This window comes from Mus musculus, chromosome 13 (assembly GCF_000001635.26).
Source record: "Mus musculus strain C57BL/6J chromosome 13, GRCm38.p6 C57BL/6J".
Lineage (NCBI taxonomy): Eukaryota > Metazoa > Chordata > Mammalia > Rodentia > Muridae > Mus > Mus musculus.
The window spans coordinates 30,789,099-30,813,137 of NC_000079.6; the positions used below are offsets into that span (position 1 = coordinate 30,789,099).

The window sequence follows — 24,039 nt, forward strand, 5'->3', positions numbered from 1 at the left end:
GTGACAGGTATTATGAATTATTTAAGAGGTGACTGAGATCCACGGGCTGGAAGCACGGAAAAGAAAGGCAGGGATTTCACAGTAAGCAAAGGAGATTTTGCTTGACAAAACTGTAATGTGAATGGAAGTTTGCCTCGGCAGAGTGCAAGACGTTCTCTCTGGGGAAGTTGGACGGAAGTAGAGTACCTGACCTAGGTGTTCCTCACTCCAGCTCCCAGCTGGTTCCCAGCATAAGTCTCTTCCCAGGCTCTGTGGTGGTAGGACCTAGGCCTGGTGGCCACAATGGGCACCTCAGTTGTTTCCTAGTGAACCTGGGATGCTGTGCTTCCCTCTGATGTTCTAGGCGAGCTTCCTGTTACTGCCAGGAACAGGGCCATTCCTGTAGTGGGAGAAGATGAGAGGGGCTGGGACTCCCAGTACATCTGATTCTTCTTTTATTCTCCCTTCTTTAGGTCTTGCTATAAAACCTAGATTGGCTTCAATCTTGTGATCCTCCTGCCTCAGGTTTCTGAGAGTTTTAGAGGCTGAAAAAAAAAAAATGGGATAAAAGTAGTCATAAATTAATTTAATAAGAATTATACATTTGTCTCTGATTTATTGCAACAGAACTATACACATTTAAGAAACAGGGACATCACATATGTGTTCCCCAACTCCCCCTTGTTACCCACAAAGACCAAACAGGCATTCTGGGGCATGGACCCATTGCAGTGGGTGGCTTGGATTTGCCCTCTGCGTCTTTGCTCTTGGTGTGAAGTTCCTATCTCCCTCCTGTTGTGGTCAAGTCTGCACAATATGAGTCCTGCTACAGAAGAGTTGAGCATTTGGGGAGACCCTGAATCCCACACTCTGTTTGTTAGCAGAAAGGGTAAAGTATACAGTTGTATTTTCAGGGCTACAGTGAATGTGTTCTGGGGAGGGTCAGGGCAGCGCTGGCTCATGGCAAGTGCTCATTAAAGGAAAATCCAAGCAATGCAGGCATTTCAGACCTAGGGAACAAATGCTTCCCGGGGCCTGAGATGGGGCCTTGGCAGTGGCTCCTGGCCTAGAGGGGGCCTGTCTAGGGGGAAGATGATGCTGGGGCGCCTGCAGGGCTTGGCTGCACACAGAGGTCCTAGGAGCCCAGGTCACTGCAGGGCAGACTGCCGGGAAACAGTTCATGGATTTGGTACCATGCCCATTGAAATTCTGCTGAATGGAAGCTGAATGAGTTAGAAATCAGAGTAAACCACAACTCGTGAGGAGGAAACAAGAGATGGTTCTAGAGAAGGTGAGGGTTGCACAGTGGCAGACAGTGGAAAAGCAGCCACCCATCCACAGGCTCTGAAACCCAACTTGTTTTTCCTTTTCAAATGACTACGATGATTGTGTTTGTTTTGGGTTTTTTTTTTTTTTCTTCCTCTGTTTTTTCTCTTCAGAGTTTGAAGTAGCCAGGTTCATTAGAATCCCTGTAAACCAGCTCGCTATGACTGAGCTGGCCTGCTCACTGGCTACTTCAGTCCTGCTGTTTCCCCAGTGGAAGATAAGAAAACCCACAGGTGAAAGACTAGAAGAGCTGTGCCTCACTCCTAGGCATAGTCTTTACAGACCAGAGAGCCTCCCTCTAGAAGCTGGCACAGGCCCACAGGGCCCTAGAAATACAGATGGGCTATGCCAGCGATATATCACCTGTAATAAAACATGGCACTGTAAGGTCGGACAATTTGACAAGTCAGTGGGCTTTTGGGGACCGAAAACCCAAACATGGGGGTCCTGGTGATGAGCCATGGGGAGATATGAACCAATCAGAAATAGGAAGGATAGCTGCTTTAAAGCTCCAAGGCTCTGGCTTCAGGTCAAGAAGCCAAGGTTGTGAGTGCTTAATGGTATTTAAACCCAAGCTGGGGGTGGTCTTCAGCCCTCAAGAAAGGGTAGCAAGGTCCATACACCGAAGTTTGCTGAAATAACTGGTCCTGTGGGATCCAGCGGGGGGGGGGGTGGTAGGGGGTGGGAGGGTGTCTTTGGGTCTTCAGCAAATTCCAGTACTGAGCCTATGGATGAAAGTAGGGACAGGTGACTGGATGGAGGATCACAGGTAAGAAGTGGGAGCAGGCTTTATAGCCATCTTGACAAGGCCCTACCCCATGCAGCTTAGCCATAGTTTACATGATGGGCTTTGGTGGAGTCTGAGAGGCAACCAGATTCAACGCTGCTGCATTTTCCTCTGGAAATGTTTTGAGCCTGTATACTGGCTAGTTTTGTGTCAACTTGACACAGGCTGGAGTTATCACAGAGAAAGGAGCTTCAGTTGAGAAATGCCTCCATGAGATCCAGCTGTAAGGCATTTTCTCAATTAGTGATCAAGGGGGAAAGGCCCCTTGTGGGTGGGATCATCTCTGGGCTGGTAGTCTTGGGTTCTAAAAGAAAGCAAGCTGAACAAGCCAGGGGAAGCAAGCCAGTAAAGAACATCCCTCCATGGCCTCTGCATCAGTTCCTGCAGCTTCCTGACCTGCTTGAGTTCCAGTCCTGCATCCTTTGGTGATCACCAGCACTGTGGAAAAGTGTAAGCTGAATAAACCCCTTCCTCCCCAGCTGCTTCTTGGTCATGATGTTTGTGCCGGAATAGAAATCCTAAGACAGCCTGTCTCTTAGCCTCCTGCCCCAGGTTCTAACTCCTGAATCTTCCTGAGTTTCCAGGTTTAGGGCTTCCAGTACCCTCCAACACAACTCTCAGGACTTGCTTGCCTGGCTCCCTACCTAGGATAGCTGAAGAGTGAGAAAACATATCTTGGGGGGGGGGGGGGAAGACAGGGCCCAAGGCAGAGGCGCTTCTGAAGAGGAAGCCCAAGCAGATGCTGCCCTCCACATGCAGTGGGGGAGACAGGCAGGAGCCCCAAACATGAGCTGGATGGAAGCCCATTCTCTTGGAAGCAGCTGGGCAGTTCTAGTGTAGACAGTATTCAGTATACAAAAGATGGTGGTCAAAAGGAACCCGGTTGACAAGACACTTTGTGTATCCTGCAGGCTGTTTCCCTTGACTCTGTCTTCCTGGTTTGTCCCCCTGTCCATCCATCCATCATTTCAGCTTCCCAACTTGGGTTGAAGTAGGTGGCCCCAATGGTCTCCTAAGTGAGGTATGAGGCGTGAGGAGCCCTCCTGGGCTGCCTCAGGTTGGGGACAGCCGCCAGCACATCCTCCTCACCTCTTTAACCTATTTAGTGAATGACTTATGCAATTGAAAGAAAGAAAAAAAAAACCCCAAACCAAACAACAACAGTAACGCAAGCAAGCCACAGCCTCACTGAGTTCCACCAGGAAAGTTAACTTTCTTGGTGGAAAGAGTGATACAGAGCTTAATCCTGTTTAGCTGGCACAGGCAGCTGCCACGGCTCTGTGAAAAAGAGGCGCGGCTGGCCTGACTCAGTGGAAGGAAGTGGTGTGTTTCCATCGCTGAACTAAAAAACAAGGTGGTTTGAGGAACGGCCTGCGTGTCTTTGGCATTTCCCTGTCTTGTTTATGAAATGAGGTGGGAATGAAGTCAGGGTTACTCTAATCTCGTCTTTTACAAGAAACCAAGAAGCCCTCGGTGGAAGGCAGGCTGGAAGCACTGGGGAAACTCAAGGGCAGTGGGACAAGCAGGGGGCTGATATGCTGCCTGCCTCTCCAACAACTGAATTTTAAATAGCCGGCCACCCTTGCCTTATCATTGAATCGTAGGCCAAGAAGTGATCTTATTTAAAACTGGACACACACACACACACACACACACACACACACACACACACACACCACTCTCAAGACCCAAAAGAACATAGGCACACACTGAGGGGGACCATGTGAGGATAAAAGGAAACATTATCTCCAAGCCAGAGAGTCTTAGGCAACCAGCCCAGTCTATGATCTGATCTTATATGTCAGCTTTAGGGATTATAAGCAAACGGTCTGCAGTAGTCAGTGCTGTGCAGCCTGGTGTTTCTTACAGGAATTCAGCATGCTTTCTAGAGTCTGATTTTTGCAAAGAAGCCTAAAACCTATTGAAGTGGATCCTCATTTACAGCTGAGGAAAATAAGCTTCCCTAATTTGGGCCCTCATACCCAACAGGAACCAGTCCTATTTCCCAAGTGTCCCATACATGCCTGATTGGGAGGAACAAGGGTACAGGAAGGTGTGTGGCCAGGTGGTTTCAAATGGGGACCAGGAAAGCACAGAGCGGCTGTTGCTAGTGCCCAGGAAAGGGGCAGAGGCAAAGGAGGCAGAATGGGCTGACTGGACTGGTACCAAAGGTGGCTGTGGGTTGGGTCTCTGGGCCGAGATCCAACTTCCACTGTAGAGGGTGCCCTGCCTGGTCAGGAGGCCATGGTAGAAAAGGGGGCAGTGACAGGCTACCCCAGTGTCAGCGAGGACAGGATGAGAGCCATGGGAAAGCTCTGGCTGCCCCTGACTTAAGAAAGGGATTGTCGTATCTGTGGTAAGACAGAGAGGGGAGGACCAAGAAAGATCCTAGGCATGTGTAACTGCCCATCTGATGATCAGAGACTTGCCAAAGGAGCTGTACTGCCAACACTACCTGGAGCTGGGGCATGGCTACAGTGCCCAAGGTCGTGGCATCAAGACCCTAGAGCTGCCAAGAACAGTGCCAGGGAGACAAAGAGAAGATAGTGGCAGGGTGAGGAGAAGAAGCACAGGTGACCAGGAAAGAAGTGACCAGGAAGCCAGGGAGAGCCATATCTCATGGAGTGCTGCCAGGACCCTGAGTCAGTGATCCTGGCAGCTGCAGTTTGGGAGTAACCGATGAAAGTCAGAGAGACAAGATGAATTGTCAGAATGCTGAGTCCGGGTGATTTGAGGAGTGACTATACGGAGGAGAACTGAGGGACTTGGCCAGTGTAGGGGTGCCCTGAGAAGAGAGACTGTTTCTTGAGGGAACTAGTGAGGCGTTTGTGCCTGTGAGAACGATGCGGTACAGAGAATACCTGCTAATGCAAGGGGTCATGTAGAACCACAGGTTATAACAGCCTGGAGGGCATGCAACGGGGCCAAGCGCCACCTCCCACTTCTTCCCCACTAGGAAGACCCAGTTCTGTTCTCCTTCCAAGAAGCCATGGCACTTACGGGAGGCCCCTAAAGTGACTGAGTTCTCACCAAGCAGAGATGTGACATTTCCTGGCAGGTGGGGTGGTTTTTCCACCCTCCTGTGAGCAGAGACTGCAGGAATTTGCCTGTCTTTCTTCTGACCCCAGACTTACCACCATGCACAGCAAGTACTTTGGGATCTTAAGGAGACTGTTTGAAAATCAGAGTAAACAAGCGGAAAATGACAGTGGGTTGGCTACTTGGTGTCCCTGGCCACTAGAAACCAAACGCTAGCCTCTCGTTAGGTGAGACCGTGAATGCCACATGGGTCAGCTTTTTTCTTTCTTTCTTTCTTTCTTTCTTTCTTTCTTTCTTTCTTTCTTTCTTTCTTTCTTTCTTTCTTTCTTTCTTTCTTTCTTTCTTTCCATGTCTTTGATCTTAGAACTAGAGCATAGAGTGTCCTCACCTATGTTCTGAAAGAGATCTGACAGCATTGTATCACATCAATAAATAACTGAGAAAAACCAACCACCTTAGAAAGAAGAAGGGTTTTCCGAGGGTCACTTGAGAGGGCTTCGCCTGTGGTGTGCTGACTTCCACTGTAGTAAGCACTATAACAGCTTGTCACATGGTGGAGGGATACCACTTCCCTCCTGGCTGGGAGTCAGAGGCAGGCTAGGAGTGCTACAATCTATTTCAAGGACACACTCCCAATGACCTAAACCTTAACATAAGTCCTATTTCCATTTACGAGTCCACTACCTCCTTGGGGACCAGTCCTCTAGCACATGCACACTTGGGATTTGTATTTCAAAATAATTTAACTTTTCCTTTAAATATTTAAAATGTGTGAAGGAAGACACCTACGCCTAGGAGTTTCTTTGTGAGAGGAACATTAACTATAAATACAGTTGTACCTGTTCAGGTTATTGAATTCTTCTCCTTCTTTGGAATAGGGTCTCATACTATAGGCCATACTAGTCTCCAATGTACTATGTATCCTGGGTTGGCAGGAGAGGCTGAGCAAGGCAAGGGTGATGGTGTGAGCATTCAGGGGCCCTGGGAGGCATGAGGTCCATCTGGCTAGTGGAGATCTTGAAGGAAAAGGAAAGAGAAAAGGAGAGATATGAGACCTGGTTTGAAGACGGAGGCTTTGATATTCTGAAACATAACATTCTCTTCGGTAGTGGAAACAGAGCACTTGTCACTAGAAGGGAGGATGCTAATTTCATGTCGAATGCATTCCCTGCCTCTAGAGCAGCGGCTCTCATCCTTCCCAATGCTGCAACCCTTTAACAGAGCTCCCCATGTTGTATTTCGTTGCTACTTCATAACTGTAGTTTTGCTACTGTCATGAATCATAATATGAATATGTGATATGTAGGATATCTGATATGCCATCCCCAAAGGGGTAGTGACCACAGGTTGAGAACCACTATCCTAGAGGATGCTGTGTCAATGAGGGGCAAAGGGCTCCCTGAGTCCCAGGGCTCTTCACGCTCGCTGGAAACCACGTGAGCACTTGCTCATCTCCAGACTCTTTCCCAAGTCCCCTCTTCTTGCTTTCAGGACTGGTCCTAGCGAGGCACCTGTACTCTAAAGCTCTTTGGGGATAGAAACACTCAAGCACCACTTTCACTTTTAACATGCTTAAATGGCCCTCAGTCCTTCCTAGCAATTTACTTTGAGGTAACTTCAGACAGACAAAACTGTGAAGACCATACACGTTTGGTTTCCTCTAATGTTAACATTATTTTCACAAGCATTGTAGACTCATGCCAACTGGACTTAGTGCTACTAAGATACAAAATTTGCCTCCAGATCTGTCTGCAGCAATTATGCCATTTGCAGAGCAGCCACCAGCAGGAGACCTGCTTTTTGTTTGTTTGTTTGTTTGTTTGTTTTACTGCCCCCAAATTTCAATGCATTTGTGACATCTTGGATCTGCAGGTGCAGCTGAACGGGAAAGAGGGAGGAAACAGGAGAGGTGGGAAGCACGCGCTGTCACCTCTGCTCTTGATGATGGCCCTCTGAGGGGTGAAAGTGCTAGCAAAACAATTCTGTTGTGGCTTGCTGTGGGGAGAGACCAGCTACTTGATAGAAATGGAGATAATGGTTGTGGGATACTTTACAGTTTACAGAGCTTGTCACCAAATGACTAAAGGGTGTCCAGAATCGGAGTGTGACTCACTGTGAGTCCTAGAGCAATGAGGGATGAGGAGCTCTTGGTGATGACCTGGTCCATCTCCACCAGGCACAGAAACAGAACCTGGGCGAGGGGGGGGGGGGTCAGTGCTGGGAGTTAATTCTCCATTCTCCAGCATCACAGCCGAGGAGGGAAAGACTGCTTACATCGGACCTTCCAATACTGCTCTGCTAAACATTTTCAGTGCTATCTCCAGAGTACCAGCTTCTGTGGTAAAACTCCTAGCTAGGACAGAAATAAGGCAGCCACCCTGTGCTGCCCTTCTGATGAAGAGTTAAAGGGGGTGCATTTGAGGATCTCAGACATCATTCCCAGGTCATGCAAAGCCTGCCAGGCCAAGAAGCAGAACTCTGCTGGAGTTGAGGGAGGCCTAAGGAATCCCAAGTTTGGGAATATGAAATTTTAATTCTTTTTCACTCTTTCCTGAGGGTTCACCCTCAGAGGTGCAGACAGAGTTTTATGAAATCCTGTTTTTACTCAGGACATTCTTATGCTTAATGACATAGTGCTCCATGGTTTTGTTTTGTTTGTGTTTCAAATGGTATCTTCATGCTTTTGAAATATTCAGAATAACTCAAGTTTCATCTGTGAAGCAAAGTATCAAAATAAATAAACGCTTTTTGGGAGAAGGGGGAGGCAAAGTCTTTATGACATTTTCTTCAGATGAAAGAACACTGAGGTCCCCTGAAATAAAGCAGTTGTGGTCTGCTCTGTGTGTGTGTGTGGGGGGGGGGGAGGTTAGGGGGTCGTTAGGGGGGGAATTTGGAACCACCAGAATGATGGTAGAATCATTTGGTACCAGCTTTGGGTACCAAACAGCACATCTCTCAACCTGACCCTCACTGTCTCCTTCAGGTGGCAGAACTCATAGATCAGAAGCAGGCGTGTGTATGGGGAAGTAGAAGCCAGGCTTGTCGAATACACTGACTGCATGTTACCAAGAGTAATGACTGATAGCCAGAGTGACTTTTCTACTACAGGGGAGTACAGCAGAGAAAGACAGTCTCATGGCTTGTAGTGAAGTACAATCCTTAAGGACAGATACTTGCCCAAGTAGAAAGTGTGCAGGTTGGTCTACAGGCTGCCGGGAGGACTCCCCACATGTAAAGCTGCTCCCTGCCACTGGGGACAACCTGGCATGCTCTTAAGAGCTGCATTTCCCTGAAAAGTGAAAGCAGGAAAAGCAGTGTGTCTTAGTAGCTAAGGTCTTCACATAAAACCAGAGACATTGAAACTTATAGAGGAGAAAGTGGGGAAAAGCCTTGAAGATATGGGTACAGGGGAAAAATTCCTGAACAGAACAGCAATGGCTTGCTCTGTAAGATCGAGAATTGACAAATGGGACCTAATGAAACTCCAAAGTTTCTGCAAGGCAAAAGACACCGTCAATAAGACAAAAAGACCACCAACAGATTGGGAAAGGATCTTTACCTATCCTAAATCAGATAGGGGACTAATATCCAACATATATAAAGAACTCAAGAAGGTGGACTTCAGAAAATCAAATAACCCCATTAAAAAATGGGGCTCAGAACTGAACAAAGAATTCTCACCTGAGGAATACCGAATGGCAGAGAAGCACCTGAAAAAATGCTCAACATCCTTAATCATCAGGGAAATGCAAATCAAAACAACCCTGAGATTCCACCTCACACCAGTCAGAATGGCTAAGATCAAAAATTCAGGTGACAGCAGATGCTGGCGTGGATGTGGAGAAAGAGGAACACTCCTCCATTGTTGGTGGGATTGCAGGCTTGTACAACCACTATGGAAATCAGTCTGGCGGTTCCTCAGAAAACTGGATATAGTACTACCGGAGGATCCAGCAATACCTCTCCTGGGCATATATCCAGAAGATGCCCCAACTGGTAAGAAGGACACATGCTCCACTATGTTCATAGCAGCCTTATTTATAATAGCCAGAAGCTGGAAGGAACCCAGATGCCCCTCAACAGAGGAATGGATACAGAAAATGTGGTACATCTACACAATGGAGTACTACTCAGCTATTAAAAAGAATGAATTTATGAAATTCCTAGCCAAATGGATGGACCTGGAGGGCATCATCCTGAGTGAGGTAACACATTCACAAAGGAACTCACACAATATGTACTCACTGATAAGTGGATATTAGCCCAAAACCTAAGATACCCAAGATATAAGATACAATTTCCTAAACACATGAAACTCAAGAAAAATGAAGACTGAAGTGTGAACACTATGCCCCTCCTTAGAAGTGGGAACAAAACACCCTTGGAAGGAGTTACAGAGACAAAGTTTGGAGCTGAGATAAAAGGATGGACCATGTAGACACTAGCATATCCGGGGATCCATCCCATAATCAGCTTCCAAATGCTGACACCATTGCATACACTAGCAAGATTATGCTGAAAGGACCCTGATATAGCTGTCTCTTGTCAGAGTATGCCTGGGCCTAGCAAACATAGAAGTGGATGCTCACAGTCGGCTATTGGATGGATCACATGGCCCCCAATGAAGGAGCTAGAGAAAGTACCAAAGAAGCTAAAGGGATCTGCAACCCTATAGGTGGAACAACATTATGAACTAACCAGTACCCCGGAGCTCTTGACTCTAGCTGAATATGCATCAAAAGATGGCCTAGTCGGCCATCACTGGAAAGAGAGGCCCATTGGACACGCAAACTTTATATGCCCCAGTACAGGGGAACGCCAGGGCCATAAAAGGGGAGTGGGTGGGTAGGGGAGAGGGGGTGGGTGGCTATGGGGGACTTTTGGTATAGCATTGCAAATGTAAATGAGCGAAATACCTAATAAAAAATGGAAAAAAAAATAAAAAAATAAAAATGTAGGGTGAGTGGGAGAGACAACTGGAGGCTTAATGCTTGTTAGCAGACCCGGCTGGGTGTTCCCATTAAAGGCCATGGATCAGAGACTGTGGTGGTCTTGGACACCTCAGCTTCCTCTTTGCAGGCAGCCCCCTGGATATCTTGCTCATTCCGATCTCTGGAAACCAGAAGAGCCCTCATTTCTCTGACATGATCAGCTTCCGATGGTCGGCTGTCACGATCAGCTTCCTGAATCCAGATCCCCAAGCCACAGAAAAGCTGGATGAAGCAGTGTGCATCTGTCATCTCAGTGCTCCTACCACAAGATGAGAGACAGGAACGGGAGAATTCATGGAAGCTGTGGGCAAGCTAGACTGCTGTACACAGCAGAGAACAACAGAAAACCTGTGTCACAAATAAGGTGGAAGGCAAGGATTCACAAATAAGGCTGTCCTTCAAGCTCTGTCCTGTACCCTGGCATGTTCATGTGTGCATGCTAGCACATGCACACACACACACACAGGCACAAGCACACTCCCATGAACAAATGCATGAATGTGCACACACACCAGTCTCCAGAGGAACACTTTTCACTCTAGACTTCAAGTTTGTGCAAGAGAGGTGAGAACAAGCAGCTAATGCCAAGGAGGAAGTTGGGGAATCTCTCTCTCTCTTGTTTTCAGCAAAGCTTTAGCTTCATAGAAAGAAAGGTACCACAAGGAAATTAACAGTAGGATTCCATGGGTCTTGGTTTTCCTTTCATCCTTTTCTCAAATGAGTTGGTGATTATAGGTGAGTCACCAAACTCTCCTGGCCTGTTTCCTCTGTTCAAAAATGCAGATGTTCAAAATATTCAGATGAAATTTGGTACCTGGAGGATGTTGAAAACATGCCACGTGCTGCACCTGTGAGGTGCTGTCCTGGCCAGAAGCGATGGTAAATATAGGTACACCTGTGCAGACATGTGCGGCAGGCATGGCTCCGAGGTGTCCGTGGTGATGGTATCCATATTGGGACTTGCACAGCTGAGTAATTAACTTCTTACATAAGACACAGGACGGGCATCTCCTGTGAATACCAGGGGGCTGGACAGCTGAGACGAAAGTGACTTCTGCTGGAAACATTGGCTTGCAAGATTGTCCCTTAAAACTCTGCTCAGAGGTTGTTTGAGCCCCTTTCTAAATGGTAGACTATAATGCAGTGTTTCCCCTCTGCCTCTGCTCTGGAGCCTAGGCACTGATTTTCGTCTCGTGCTGTCTTACTTAGTGTTTCTAGTGCTGTGATGAAATAACAGGACCAAAGCAAACTGGAGACGAAAGGGCTTAATTGTTCATTATCACAAGAAGTCAGACAGGAACTCAAGCACGGCTGGCTTTCTTACACAACTTAGGACCTCTAGCCCAGGGATAGCAGGTACCTCCTGCAATAGGCTGGGCCTTCCCCCATCAATCACTAATTAAGAAAACACTATTGAGGTTTGTCTATAGCCTGATCTTATGGAGGCACTTTCTTAACTGAGGTTCACTCCTCTTAGATGACTTTAGCTTATGTCAAGTTGACGTGAGACTCTCCAGCCCAGCTGCCTCTGTGATCTGTCCCTTCAGCCTGGGCTGTCTGGTGTCTTTTCCCCGTCTCTCTCTAGTCATTGCATACAAGTACAATCACTTCTCTGCAATCTGAGCAGTCTCTACAATTTCTTCAAACCCCAACAGTAAGTTCAGAAAGCTGGAAACATAACTTCTGAGTTTCCAACAGCCCCACTTCTTGGTTAAATTGCTTCCTTCCTTTGGAATACTGGCCTTGCCAATGGCCACTGATCCAAGGACCAAGGACAGATCCCTTTGTTCTAAGGATGATTCCTTGGTGTGGAACACAGCAGCCACATGTCTCTCTGTCTTTTCCTTATGAGTAGAGCAAATGTGATTTATTTTCGACCTCTGGAGTCACGGATTCATCCACCAGCACAGAGCTGCCTCTCACTCTGACCAGGACTCCATCAAGCTGAAGAAACCTGCTTTGTGCTAGCCTTTTGCCATTTGGCAGACAGCTTCCTAGTCAGCAAAGCTTTGCTGCCTAAAGTCACGTCAAGTCATGGCAGGTGGCTGCAAAGTGACCGGGTACCAGAGTAAGCCTCAAATGTTCCTTCTTGTCCTTGTGGCCTTGGGCAAGTTATTTGATCTCAGTTTACCCTAGTCTCCACGTAGAACATGAGGATGGTACTGTAGACCTGGAAAGACTTGAGCGTAAATGCTCTTTCTTATGTGTCAACTTAGAACAGTGCTTGACAGATCGTAAGGGACACTCTAAAGTGACATGTCACAGAAGCTGGAAAGTGTAGGTGCTGTACACATCTCAGAAGCCTGGGGAATTAAAAAAGAGCATGGAATCACCAGACTTGGTTGTGCCCGTTGGGAGATGCCAACGCTTGGTGTCCATGTTCTTAAGCCATACTTCTGGAACGCTCCTTTTCCCTTGAAGAATAAAGCAGGGGAAATTACCAGATTCTCCTCCCTTCCTCTCTTTTCTTCCTCATCAGCCTATCTCTATGGAGAAGCTACACCATAAAGAGGGTGACTGAGGATGTGAATTCAGCTCTGTGCATCTGGGTAAGCCACCATCTGCATGCCAGGAGCGAGAACAAGCAGGGTTCTTATACCTGGAACCATTTTTTCCCCTAAGGCTATGGAAACTTACATTTTTCAGGAATCATTTGTCATTCAAAATGTCACCCGGATAATATCTTCTGTCGGCTCACACATAATAGAATTTTATGTTGTGACTTGGTACTGTCAAACACGGGATAATAAACTCAGAAAACAAAAATTCCCACACGGCAGCTTCTCATTTTCAAAAGAACCCCTCTTTCAGTGAGGACCTGCTAAGCCCTGGGTGGCTACAGGCACTGGGGTGGGGGAGGGGCACACTGGTGGAACAGATGAGTTTCCTGTTCTGTTAGGATGGTGATGCTACTAGGAGACAGAAGCTGGGGAGAGAGGTGGCTAACTGGTATCTGTATTTCCTGCCCTGCTGACCTGGTCCAGGTCTGCAGCCTGCTCTAAATGAAGGTGTGTTTCCCTTGGCCAGAGACAGCCAGCATGGGCTTGGCTGCTTGTCTTTACACCCACAGCTGGGACAATACGACTGCCACTGCCGTACGAGGCATGACAATTCCACAGCATATCAGGGATGGCTGTGTTGGGAATTGCCCCTGCGGAGGCTCCACTGCAGGTAGCTTAGCTTTCGTTGTACCGCTCAGTGCCCACAGCAGAGGTGCCCCTCCCAAACTCGGCACTGGTTTTGTCATGCCCCGCATATGAGTGCCAAGTTTTATGAAGAACTTTTCCTAGGAAGATGAACCTCAGATAGGTCACTAACCACAGGCCAAAGCAAGAATTTTACTCAAGTCTAGCATTGTGAAACACTTGAGTTTGATTAGGGTTAGTTACAGGAACACAGGAACATAGCTTATACACAGCTATCCCACTGAACTGAAAACCTTGCCAGCAACAGTGAACTGTCCATATATCTATAGTGAGGGGTGTGTCCTTGAGCCCCCTCCCTTGGCCATAATGGAAAGTTCATGGGCACAGTTCTATGCATGTCTCCTTTGAGTAACCACAGTGATTGACAGTTCAGAGAAACAACAGGCACAATATGCCCAGAGGACAGGGGTTTCACAACTACTTAGCTGCACACAGACTGTTTTACTTCATACACTATTTTTCAGTTCCAAACTTTTCATGAGCTTTCTAACTTTCTGCTGAGATTTCCTAACTGATTGGTAGAATATTTTGCTTCATGGTGGACAGTTAAAACGTGCACCGTAACCCTATGCTCAACACCAACTGGTTACCCATATGGGCAGCCCTAAAACCATTAACACTAGTAATATTCTAGAGGGTACCAAGGCAGTTTTATTTATGTATTTAGGAATGTGTACATGCATATATATTTGCATATTAAGAACAACCATGGAAGAAAGAGATCTCAGATTTGGAAGAGGGAAAGAGAGCAATGAGGGATACATGGGAGATTCTGGAGGGAGGAAAAAGAAGGAAAATGATATAAGTATAGTATAGTCTCCAAAAAACCTTCTCCTAGCCCTCTGGGCTTGATGCAGGTACTTACAGCTAGCCATTGGACGAGGCCAGGGACCCCTATGGAGGAGTTAGGGGAAGGGGAAGGAGCTGAAGGGGATGGCAACCCCATGGGAAGAACAACAGTGTCAACTAACCTGGACCCCTCAGAGCTCCCAGGGACTAAGCTACTAACCAAAGAGCTACATGGACTGGTCCACGCGCCCCCAGCACATATGTAGGGGAAGATTGCTTTGTCTGGCCTCAGTGGGAGAGGGCACGCCTAATCCTACAGAGACTTGATGCCCCAGGGAAGGGGGATGCTGGGGATAGTGAGGTGGGGGTGGGTGAGTGGAAAAATAATTTTAAGAATTCCCTGCTAATCACAATATCTGGGTGATGTTAGAGTCTGTGTCATTTGACTTCTGGTTCTCTTGAAAACGTGTTCCAGGTTTTTCTTCTGTTCTGCACATGTCAGGTGATTTGGGGCCTTGACCTTGACACTGTGAATGGCAGGTGATGGTTAATCTGGTTCCTGCTTCCTCTGGATTTCATTAGCAGCCATCCTGGGTGGATTGGGACACTCCAGTCCTTGTCTGGGACGATTGTCATCTCAGTCACAGCTCTCATCTGTCAAGTGCAGGCCTTCTTTCAGGTGTCCTGAGATGTCAGTGGACTTTGGGGGATCTTTTGTGTTTTCTGAAAACCTTTTCCCACTTTACTCTAGTAGCTGCTGTTTTCTGGATTCAGTTTTCTGGGACCCTGGCCCCTTCAGCACTGGGTCCACTGCAGTGGTTGTAGGCTAAAGCCATGCAAGCGTGGACCTCACTGCAAATCTGGATTGTGAGTTCCCAGTGTGGGTGCTCTCTTTGTTTCTGTGACTTTGGGTAGACTGTGCTACAGTCAGAGTTTATGGCCATCACCTCAGAGTGTCAAGGGTATGGGGTTTTACCAGTAAAGAGAATTACTCTGCAGTTCTTTCTGAACTGTTATTGAGTTGTACTCTGACTCAAGTAATATTCATTAAAATGCCAATCCTGGCTTGGTAACAGAACACAGTGATGGAGCACTTGGCTGACATATATGAGACCCTTATTGACTTCAGGGTTGTTGAATGAATGAATGAATGAGTGAATACACTAGTTCTAGCAATCACTTATCTCTATACAAAACTATGTCTAGTAACAAGAGCTATCTTTTCTGAAACTTGATTGTATAGGTTCCCGACAATAATACAGTGAACAAATGTTTCATCTGCTCAGCCCAGATCTGAGTCATTGATCAATGAGCGTTCACCCTTAAAAATACCCCTGCACTAGTCACTTTCCTTGTTGCTGTGACCAAATACATAGTAAAAAGTGACTTCAGGAAAGACAGGTTTATTTTGGCTCCAGTTTAAGAAGGGACACAGCCCCTCATGTCAGGAAGGAGTGACACTAGCTGAATGCAGTGGCCGGTCATCCGTGTCCACAGGTATGGAACAGAGACAAATGCTTGCGTTTCTTCTCCTCTTCTGTTTCTTGTGCCCATAGGAGTGGAACGCCCACATTCAAGGTGAGTCTTTCTCCTCTGCTAAACCTTTCTAGTATCACCCCCGTAGAGTGTCCACAGGTGTCTCCAAGGAGATACTTAACCCTGCCAACCTGACAATCAAGACTAACCATCGTAAGCTGCTGGCCCACATCTGCTTGATGACTGAGCACGGTTCCACACCCCTTAGCTTCTTGCTGGTAGCCAATACCCAGCGGCTCTGCAGTCATCTTTTCCAACTAAGCAAGGATTTGAGGCTCATTACCTGCCCGTGTTTAAATGATTGTACTTTAGAATAATTGAAAAGTCAGAGTTACTCAGAGTGAAATATTGTAAGCTGTAACTCAAGGCTCCACAAAACTGGCTCTGGACCACTCACTCTTAACCTCCCCTACTCTATTCAACGCTCCCTCACCTATAATCTATATGATGTCTTCACCCGTCTGTGTTTTTGAAGCAAACTCAAGACATTTAAAGACTAAAGACATACATATGCACAGCTGTCCCTCAGGACCCCTTGTGGTATTTGCTCCAGGGCCTCCATGGATATCCTAATGTACAAGTGTTTGAGTCTCTTATATAAAATGACACAGTATAGAGTGCTTGTAGACCTAATCCTGTGTCAATGCCATATAAGTAGTCGTCATCTGTATTACTTAGGGAGTGAGGACAAGAAGAGTCTGTACATGCCTTGCACAGAAGTGAGCATCATGGCCTAGTACCAGGAAGACCAGATTGGATGAAGCCCACAGAAGAGCTGCAGGGAGATGGGCAGCAGAGGCAGGGACAGGACATCAGGGAACTGATACACTCCTCCTGTGTACACTTAGCATAGGGCTTGGTGCACATCCAATTCCAGTTTTGCTTTTGAAACCTCTTGGAGGTTTCTTTGTGAATACCTTCAGTCTGCAGTGGGTTGAATCTGAGTGTGGAGCCAGGAGATGCAGAGGGCTCTCTACTATGTATCTTTCTTTTCCAGTATTTTATTTTTCAGAGATGTTTTAGGTTCACACTTTAAATACAGAGTTCCCATAGACACTGGCCTCTCAGACCCTCTGTCATATAGCATGTTTGCTATAACGATCCCCTACTGACATCTCATTATCACCCACTCAGCAGCAGAGGATTTAGACTAGGTAGATATGCACTTCCTACAGGCTTTGAGAAATGTTCGAGGGTGATATGGTTCACTGTGTGAGTATAAGAGTTAGTTCCACTGCCTTAAACACCCTGTGCTCTGTCTACCCCCTCCCTCCCATCTAATCCTGGAAAATATCAGTTTGCTTGAGAGCTTCATCATGCCTCCTTTCTAGAATGGCACTGGTTAGAAGCACACAGTACAGAGCCTTCTCATGGTGGCTTGTCAATATATACATTTGGGGCTGTCTTTTCAAAGCTTGATATATGTGTGAATGTTCTTGCACTGTCTGGATGGACCGTTTATTTATCCAGCTACCCACAAAATGTCATGCAGGTTTAAGTACCTTGTGCCCTTAAAAAGTTATGATCCCAATGTCATCAAGTTTCCATTATTTTCCAGGAGTTTTCTAGTTTTCCTGTTTACATTTAGATGTATAATCCATTTTTGAATCCAGTTTTGTGAGGACTGAGAAAGCTGTGTCTGTATTCACTTTTTTTGCAGTTGGATGCTCAGTTGCTTCATTTGTTTTAAAGACTTCTTCACTGTATCACCTTTGTTCCATTGTCTCAGGTCATGTGATGGAATTCCTGGAGGCCTATCTCTGGGCACTAGTCTGCTTTAGTTATTAATTTACTTACTTTTAGAAATGACTTAAAACTAATAGTCACACATCATCACACACCTGAAATATAAACAATGTACTATCAACACTGCTTAGAAATTTTATTTTTGTGTGTGGAGTGTGTGTCAGAACGTTTGACTATGAACCACATGTATACAGTGACTATGAGGCCAGAAGAGGGTGGCCTGATCCCCTTGGATTGGAGTCACAGTCAGTCGTGAGTTGCAAAGTGGATGCTGAGAATTGAACCCTGGTCTTCTGGAAGAGTGCTCCAGCTGTTGAGCCATCTCTCCAGCTTCTTAGGTAGCATTTACCATGCTTTACTTATGGGTGAAGAATTTCTTGTTTGAAATTGTCAAGCTCTGTCCTCACACCACCACCACCAGGTGACGGATCTTGGAAGTATCTTCTACTGTGTAGCATCTATCTAGCCGCTCCCTCTTTCATACTCTAAATTATCCCTGTGGTTTTTCCTTCCTTCCTTCCTTCCTTCCTTCCTTCCTTCCTTCCTTCCTTCCTTCCTTCCTTCCTTCCTTCCTTCCTTCCTTCTTTCCTTCCTTCCTTCTTTCCTCCCTCCCTCCCTCCCTCTCTCCCTCCCTCCCTCCCTTCCTTCTTTTTCTTTCTTTCTCTCTTTTTTTCTCCCTTCTCCCTCCCTCTTCCCTTCTTCTCCTTCTCCTTCTCCTTCTCCTTTTGGTTTTCTGAGACAGGGTTTCTCTGTATAGCCCTGGCTGTACTGGAACTCACTCTGTAGACCAGGCTGGCCTCAAACTCAGAAATCTGCCTGCCTCTGCCTCCCAAGTGCTGGGATTAAAGGCGTGCACCACCACTGCCCAGCTTCCTGTGTTCCCTTCTTGAAGAACCATGGTTGTTTGCTTTCATTTCCAGCAATGGCCACCAGGATGTTTCCCTGTCTTGAATTTCTTGTATCGTTAAGTAGACTACTTTGTCAACGAGTTCTAATCCTTGTTTCTAAGTAAAGTTCAAAGACGATTTCCTGCACACTGACCCTGATTTCATACTGTTGGTGACTTTGAATAGAGATTGAATCCATATTAATATTCATTCCTATCTCAGGACAAAGCCAAGCAGTGTACACAGGAACGCTGTTGTCACAATCAAATTTAACCTGAACCTTCAGCTACAGACAGACTGGAACTATGTGAGTCTCAGTGTCACCGAAGGCAAATGACAAGATAGAATGTAGGAACAGTGTCACCAAAGGCAAATGACAGGACCAGGTATGGGGATGGGGAGCTTCCAACGGTCACATGTGTCTGGGAGCTGAGTCAGCATCCAGACAAGTTAGGTTGCACACTGGCAGGATTTCAAGCAAGATATACAAAACTTGAAATCCCCACTGCAAAATTCCTAGTATGGAATCCACAAGGGAGGATTAGGTTTGGGTCAAAACCCAGTGATTAGTCTGTGGGCATTTAATAAACAGCCTGGTGCCCTGGGGCTCCCTCTTGCCCACACAGCTGGGCAAACATCTTGGCCTTTACCCTCCCCTCCTGCCAGGGTCAGGACTTTACTTTTAACTTTCCCTGATTAGATGCAGAGACCTTAGAAATGCCATGAAGAACAGGCTACTGCCTGTCAATAATGACCTCAGAGATTCCTTCCTCACTTGGCTCCCATGGGGTGCCTCACATGAGATTCTTAAGATCTTTCCCTTGGAATCTGATCAGCCCCACAGAAATGCTGAAGATTCCCTACTGAGTGTCCATCCCAGTAAGACTGACATGCAAGTTGACTGGCCCTGTCCACCATACAGTATCACCGCCTCAGTCAGCTTTAGAGAACCCTACTCGCAAATACCATTATGTATCCACAGCACCTACTGCAATGCAGATGGGTGAAAACAGAAACAAAACAAGATCCTTGAAGAGAGGACTATGAATATCTCCAGGAAAGTAAGTATGTGGGGTCCTAAGAGAATAGTCTGAGGACAAAAAGCAAGTTAAAAATGTCGCAGAAAGCAGAATCAACACAACAAGAAGGAAGAGTTGTAAATGTAAGGACTCAGAAAAACAACCAACTGAATTAACCAACCGTCCAGGACTGCTGAAGATTTATAGAAACAATTCCAGAAAAAAAAAAATCACAGAATTTGCGACATTCTACTCCCTAGTAGGAATAAAAGAACAACGGTCCAGCATGGAATCATGAATTCCAGAAACTAAGCAAAGGAGAGATTCTGCAAGCAGGGCGAGGACAACTGGGCAGTCTTCTGAACACTAAGGAAAAATGATGTCCAGTCTAGAACTCTACTTCCATAGAAGGGAACAATGTAGATTTTCTTCAGATATGAAAACCTCAACATTGTTACTTCCAATGTGCTCCTTCTGTAGGAGGTGACCAGACCAGGTGAGGGAGTGAACCACAACGGCATAAAGCGTCTGAGCCACCACAGAAGAGGAGCAGGCAGGAGTGAATTCAGGCTGATGACTGTGGCAGGGGCATTGGGGATGGGTTAGTTTCTGAGAAAGTGACCGCTCTGTCACTGCGCTCTGTCACTCTGTCCAGTGCAGGCCTAATGACGGAGACAGTGAACAGAGAGCTAGGCAAAGCCAAAGCACTGGAGCAAGAAGGAAGTTATACGGAGAGGAGATAACTAAATTCTTATAGCCCACTGTAGGAAGGCCACAGTGGCTCAAACTGAAGGTACTAAAGAAAGAGCAATTTAAAACTGTTAGCAAGCGATACAAAGGTCATTACCAAAATGTTAAGGACAGGCAATAAACAAACAAACAAACTGGATTCCTCTGGGGATCTAAGGGGAGTAGGGAGGAGGATACAGATCTGACTTGTTATGTCGTTAGCTAAAATTACAAAACGGACACACCTGCCAACATGATTTCATCAATTACAATGCACAACTATTCCCCAAAGGGTTTCTCAACACCAGCTGTAGTGCTGGAACCGTATGTCCCTGGCCTGGGAGTGGGGCATGGAGAGAAGGCAGGAAACCCTGGCTGTGGTAGTACACAGAGGCCTTTGAGGCAGGTCAAGTGTCTAGAACACAGACAGTACAAAAACTACCCACCGCCACGGGGCATCTGGCCCGGTCACGTCTGTAGAGGTCCAGTAGACTTGAGCATCATGGCGCGAACACAAGTATGGGCAGATACCCAGAAGAGGAAACTGAGGAAAGAGCCTAACAGATGACTACTTCATCCTCCAAGGTGTGGGTGGTGGGGCAGGTGTGTGTTTATGTGTATGTGGTGGGGATGCAAGGTGTTCTCTACTCAAGGAAATAGCAGCACTCCTAAGATCACCTACATTGTCAGGAATGTGATCTACACAGTACATTCTTCTGGTTTGTCTCTGTTTTGTTGGGCAGGGTCTTATGTAGTCCAGAGTGTCCTTGACCTCACTCACTATATAGAAAAAGAGGACCTTAAATATCTATCATTTCGACCCCAACTCCCGACTGCTGGAGTTGCACCACAACACCTGGTTTACACAGAGCTGGATATGGAACCCAGGGCTTCATGCATGCTGGCAAAACCTCTACCAACAGAGCCACATCCTGGTTCCTTATAGTTTTCATTTCTCAGGATTTACTCTTTTGCTATCTATGCTCTCTGGCTTTGGCAACAGTCTCTTACTACTGTAATCCATCCCTTGGGACCCCATTTTTCCTTTTTCTATCTTCTTACCTCCTGGAGAGCTTCAGATGTCCTTTTGGGACAGTAAAAAGTCAGTAGTTGTTCAGCAATTCCTATCTACCTAGAGCAGCAGTTGTCAACCTTTGGGTCACAACTCCTTTGGTGGTTGCGTATCAAATATTTTCGCTACGATTCATTACAGTAGCAAAATTACAGCTATGAAGTAGCAACTACACAATTTTATGGTTGAGGGTCACCGTGACATGAGGAACTGTATTAAAGAGTCACAGCATTAGGAAGGCTGAGAACCACTGATCTAGAAGGTATATAGGTAGATGAGTCAGGAATGCTGTTTTAAAAAAGTAAAGATAGCAATAATAGCTGTGATAATATTGACAGTGATTAATCACAAAATTAGCATGGTTAAAAAAATAAGGAGTGGGACTGGGGAGGTGGCTGTCACTAACAGCCAGCTGCACAAGCGTGAAAGCTTCAGTTCAGGTGCCCAGTCCCCAGGGAAAAGCCACTGTGCGGGCTCAGGTTTATAACCCCAGCACTGTGGAGTCAGACAGGCATCCTGCATTTGCTGGCTAACTATTCTACCCAAATATCAAAAATCAGGCAGGCAGTGATGGGGGAAGATTACTGATGCCAACCTCTGGCCTCCATGTGTGCTTGCACACATGGGCATTCTCTCCCCACTTGAGGACTGGTCCTGACTAGGGGCAAAAAAAGACATGTTACCTTTCTACTGGCTTTATCTCCAAAGTGAAAACAGGTCCTTTAAAGGCTTGAATCCTGCTCACAGCATATTTACTGGTATAGATTTACAATCTCATCAAGCAGAAACAGTGAGTGACACACATCCTAACTTACAGTGGTTGGCTAATGGAAGTAAGTATACGGGAAGCATAATGGTCCTCAAATGCAGCCAAAACAAAGTGAGACTCAGTCTAACTGCTTAAGCTGAGGCGCAGCCTCCAATATTTAGTATCACCTTTAGACTTTCAGGCCAGTTCATAAATCTGTGTGAAAATCATTACAATACTACTGATAAACGTTTAATGAAAGTGTTTAATTTTCAGTTGACAGATGTGAATAATTTCATCAAGTATAAAAATACATATTTGAAATCTAATTGTTTTAATACGTTGTATTATTTATTTTAGTAGAGTGAATCTTTGCTTTTTATTAAGATTTTACCTGAGGGTAAAAAGGATGGAAAAAGGCATTCTATGTGGCAAGAATGAGGACATAAGCCAAGTACAGTTACTCTAATATAGGTAAAATAAACTTCAAAGCAAACTAGTCAGAAAAGACAAAGAAAGGCCACTTAATTTTCTATCCATCAAAAGTATATTTCAGTTCTAAACATATACTCACTGTGCTGGTTAGTTCATGTAAACCCCACACTTTATACAAACCTAGACATAGCTAGGAAGAGTGAACCTCAACAGAGGAGCTGCCTCCATCCATCAGACTGTCCTGTGGGGATGTCTGTGGGAGCATTTTCTTGATTAATGATTGACGTGGGAATGCCAGGTTCACGACACAAGGTGTCACTCCTGAGCAGGTGGTACTGGGTGGATAACAGGCTGAGCAAGCCAAGGGGAGTAAGCCTTAGTAAGCACAATCCTTGCCTGCTTCTGCTTCAGTTCCTGCCCCTAGGTTCCTGTCTTGACTTTCCCCAGTGAAGGACTGCGACCTGCAAAATGAGACCAAACCTTTCCCTCTCCAAGTTGCTTTCAGCCATGTTGTTTATCACAGCCATAGAAAGCATACGAGGACACACACACAACACATGTGCAAGCAATTTCATAAAAGAATACTATTAGATCTAAAATTACAAAGGAACTCCCACACAGTGGCAGTGGGGCTGAGGGCATCTGGACAAAAACTAAACAGGAAAACACTGAAGTTAAATGACATTATAAATCAAATGGGCCTAAAAGGCATCTGTAGATTATTCTATGCAAACACTACAGTATATTCTTCTTAACAGCCTATGTGACTTTCTCTGAAATTGACCACATATAAACATGGGAAAATTAAAATTATGTTCTGCCTTCTATTTGCCTATAATGGATTAAAGCCAGATCTCAAAAGCAACAGAAACTAAGTACAAAACTCACGGAAACTGAGCAACACACTATTGGGATAACTGAGGCAAAAAGAAATCAAGGACATTTAAGAATTCCTAGAATTGAATGAAAATAAAAATACAATATACCAAAATCTATGAGCCACAATGATGGCCAGAGGAAGGTTTAGAGCACTAAATGCCTACATTAAAACAAACAGACAGAGAGAAATAGAGAGTGAGAGAGAGAGAGAGAGAGATAGAGAGAGAGAGAGAGACAGAGACAGAGAGAGACAGAGACAGAGACAGAGAGAAGAGTTCAAATAGTCTAATGATGAACTTGAAAGCCCAGGGAAAACAAGAACAAACACTACATATAAAATAATATTAGGGAAGAGGTATCAAAAAATCAGGGCTCAAATTAATGAAATAAAAAAAATAAATATCAACACAAATAGTTAATGAAATAAAGATTTTGTTCTTTGACAAGATAAACAAGACTGACAAACTCCTAACCAAATGAACAAAACCAGAGATGTAGAAGGAGGCAATATAACAGACACCAAGGAAAGAGAAAATCAAAAGGACAGAGCTAAAAACCCATACTCTCCTAATCTTTATTTTAAAGCAGTTTAATTGAAGTAAATTATAGAACTCTTAACATAATAGTAAAGTACTCTACAGCACACATTCAAAATAGAAGTCCACACCTCTACCTAGCACTCACAGCACAAGTGTAATGTCACACGGTCCATGCATTGTCTTTAAGAACTGCATGCAATGCCTACAGAGATGGGAGTCGGGGAGCTGCAGCTGTCTGTGCCAGTGGGGCTTGTTTTGCAACCTGCAATGCCCATTCATTTCTAGAACATGGCAGTTTCATGGTACATTGATACAGAAAGTCTTAGAAAAAA

General features: G+C 45.6%; 1 protein-coding gene across 3 annotated transcripts in view; it reads right to left on the bottom strand.

Moving 5' to 3' along the window:
* Positions 1-417: 417 nt before the first annotated feature.
* Positions 418-24,039, bottom strand: part of Exoc2 (exocyst complex component 2) — a 184,581-nt gene continuing 160,959 nt past the window's right edge. For 2 of the 3 annotated variants that reach the window (XM_011244326.3, XM_011244327.3), the window contains one exon: positions 5,481-6,147. In XM_011244326.3, the coding sequence (XP_011242628.1) occupies positions 5,949-6,147 (199 nt within the window). In that variant the 3' untranslated portion in view covers positions 5,481-5,948. Of the gene's footprint in view, positions 525-5,480; positions 6,148-24,039 lie in introns of those variants that run through there. The other variant, XM_011244328.2, reaches the window with a different exon arrangement.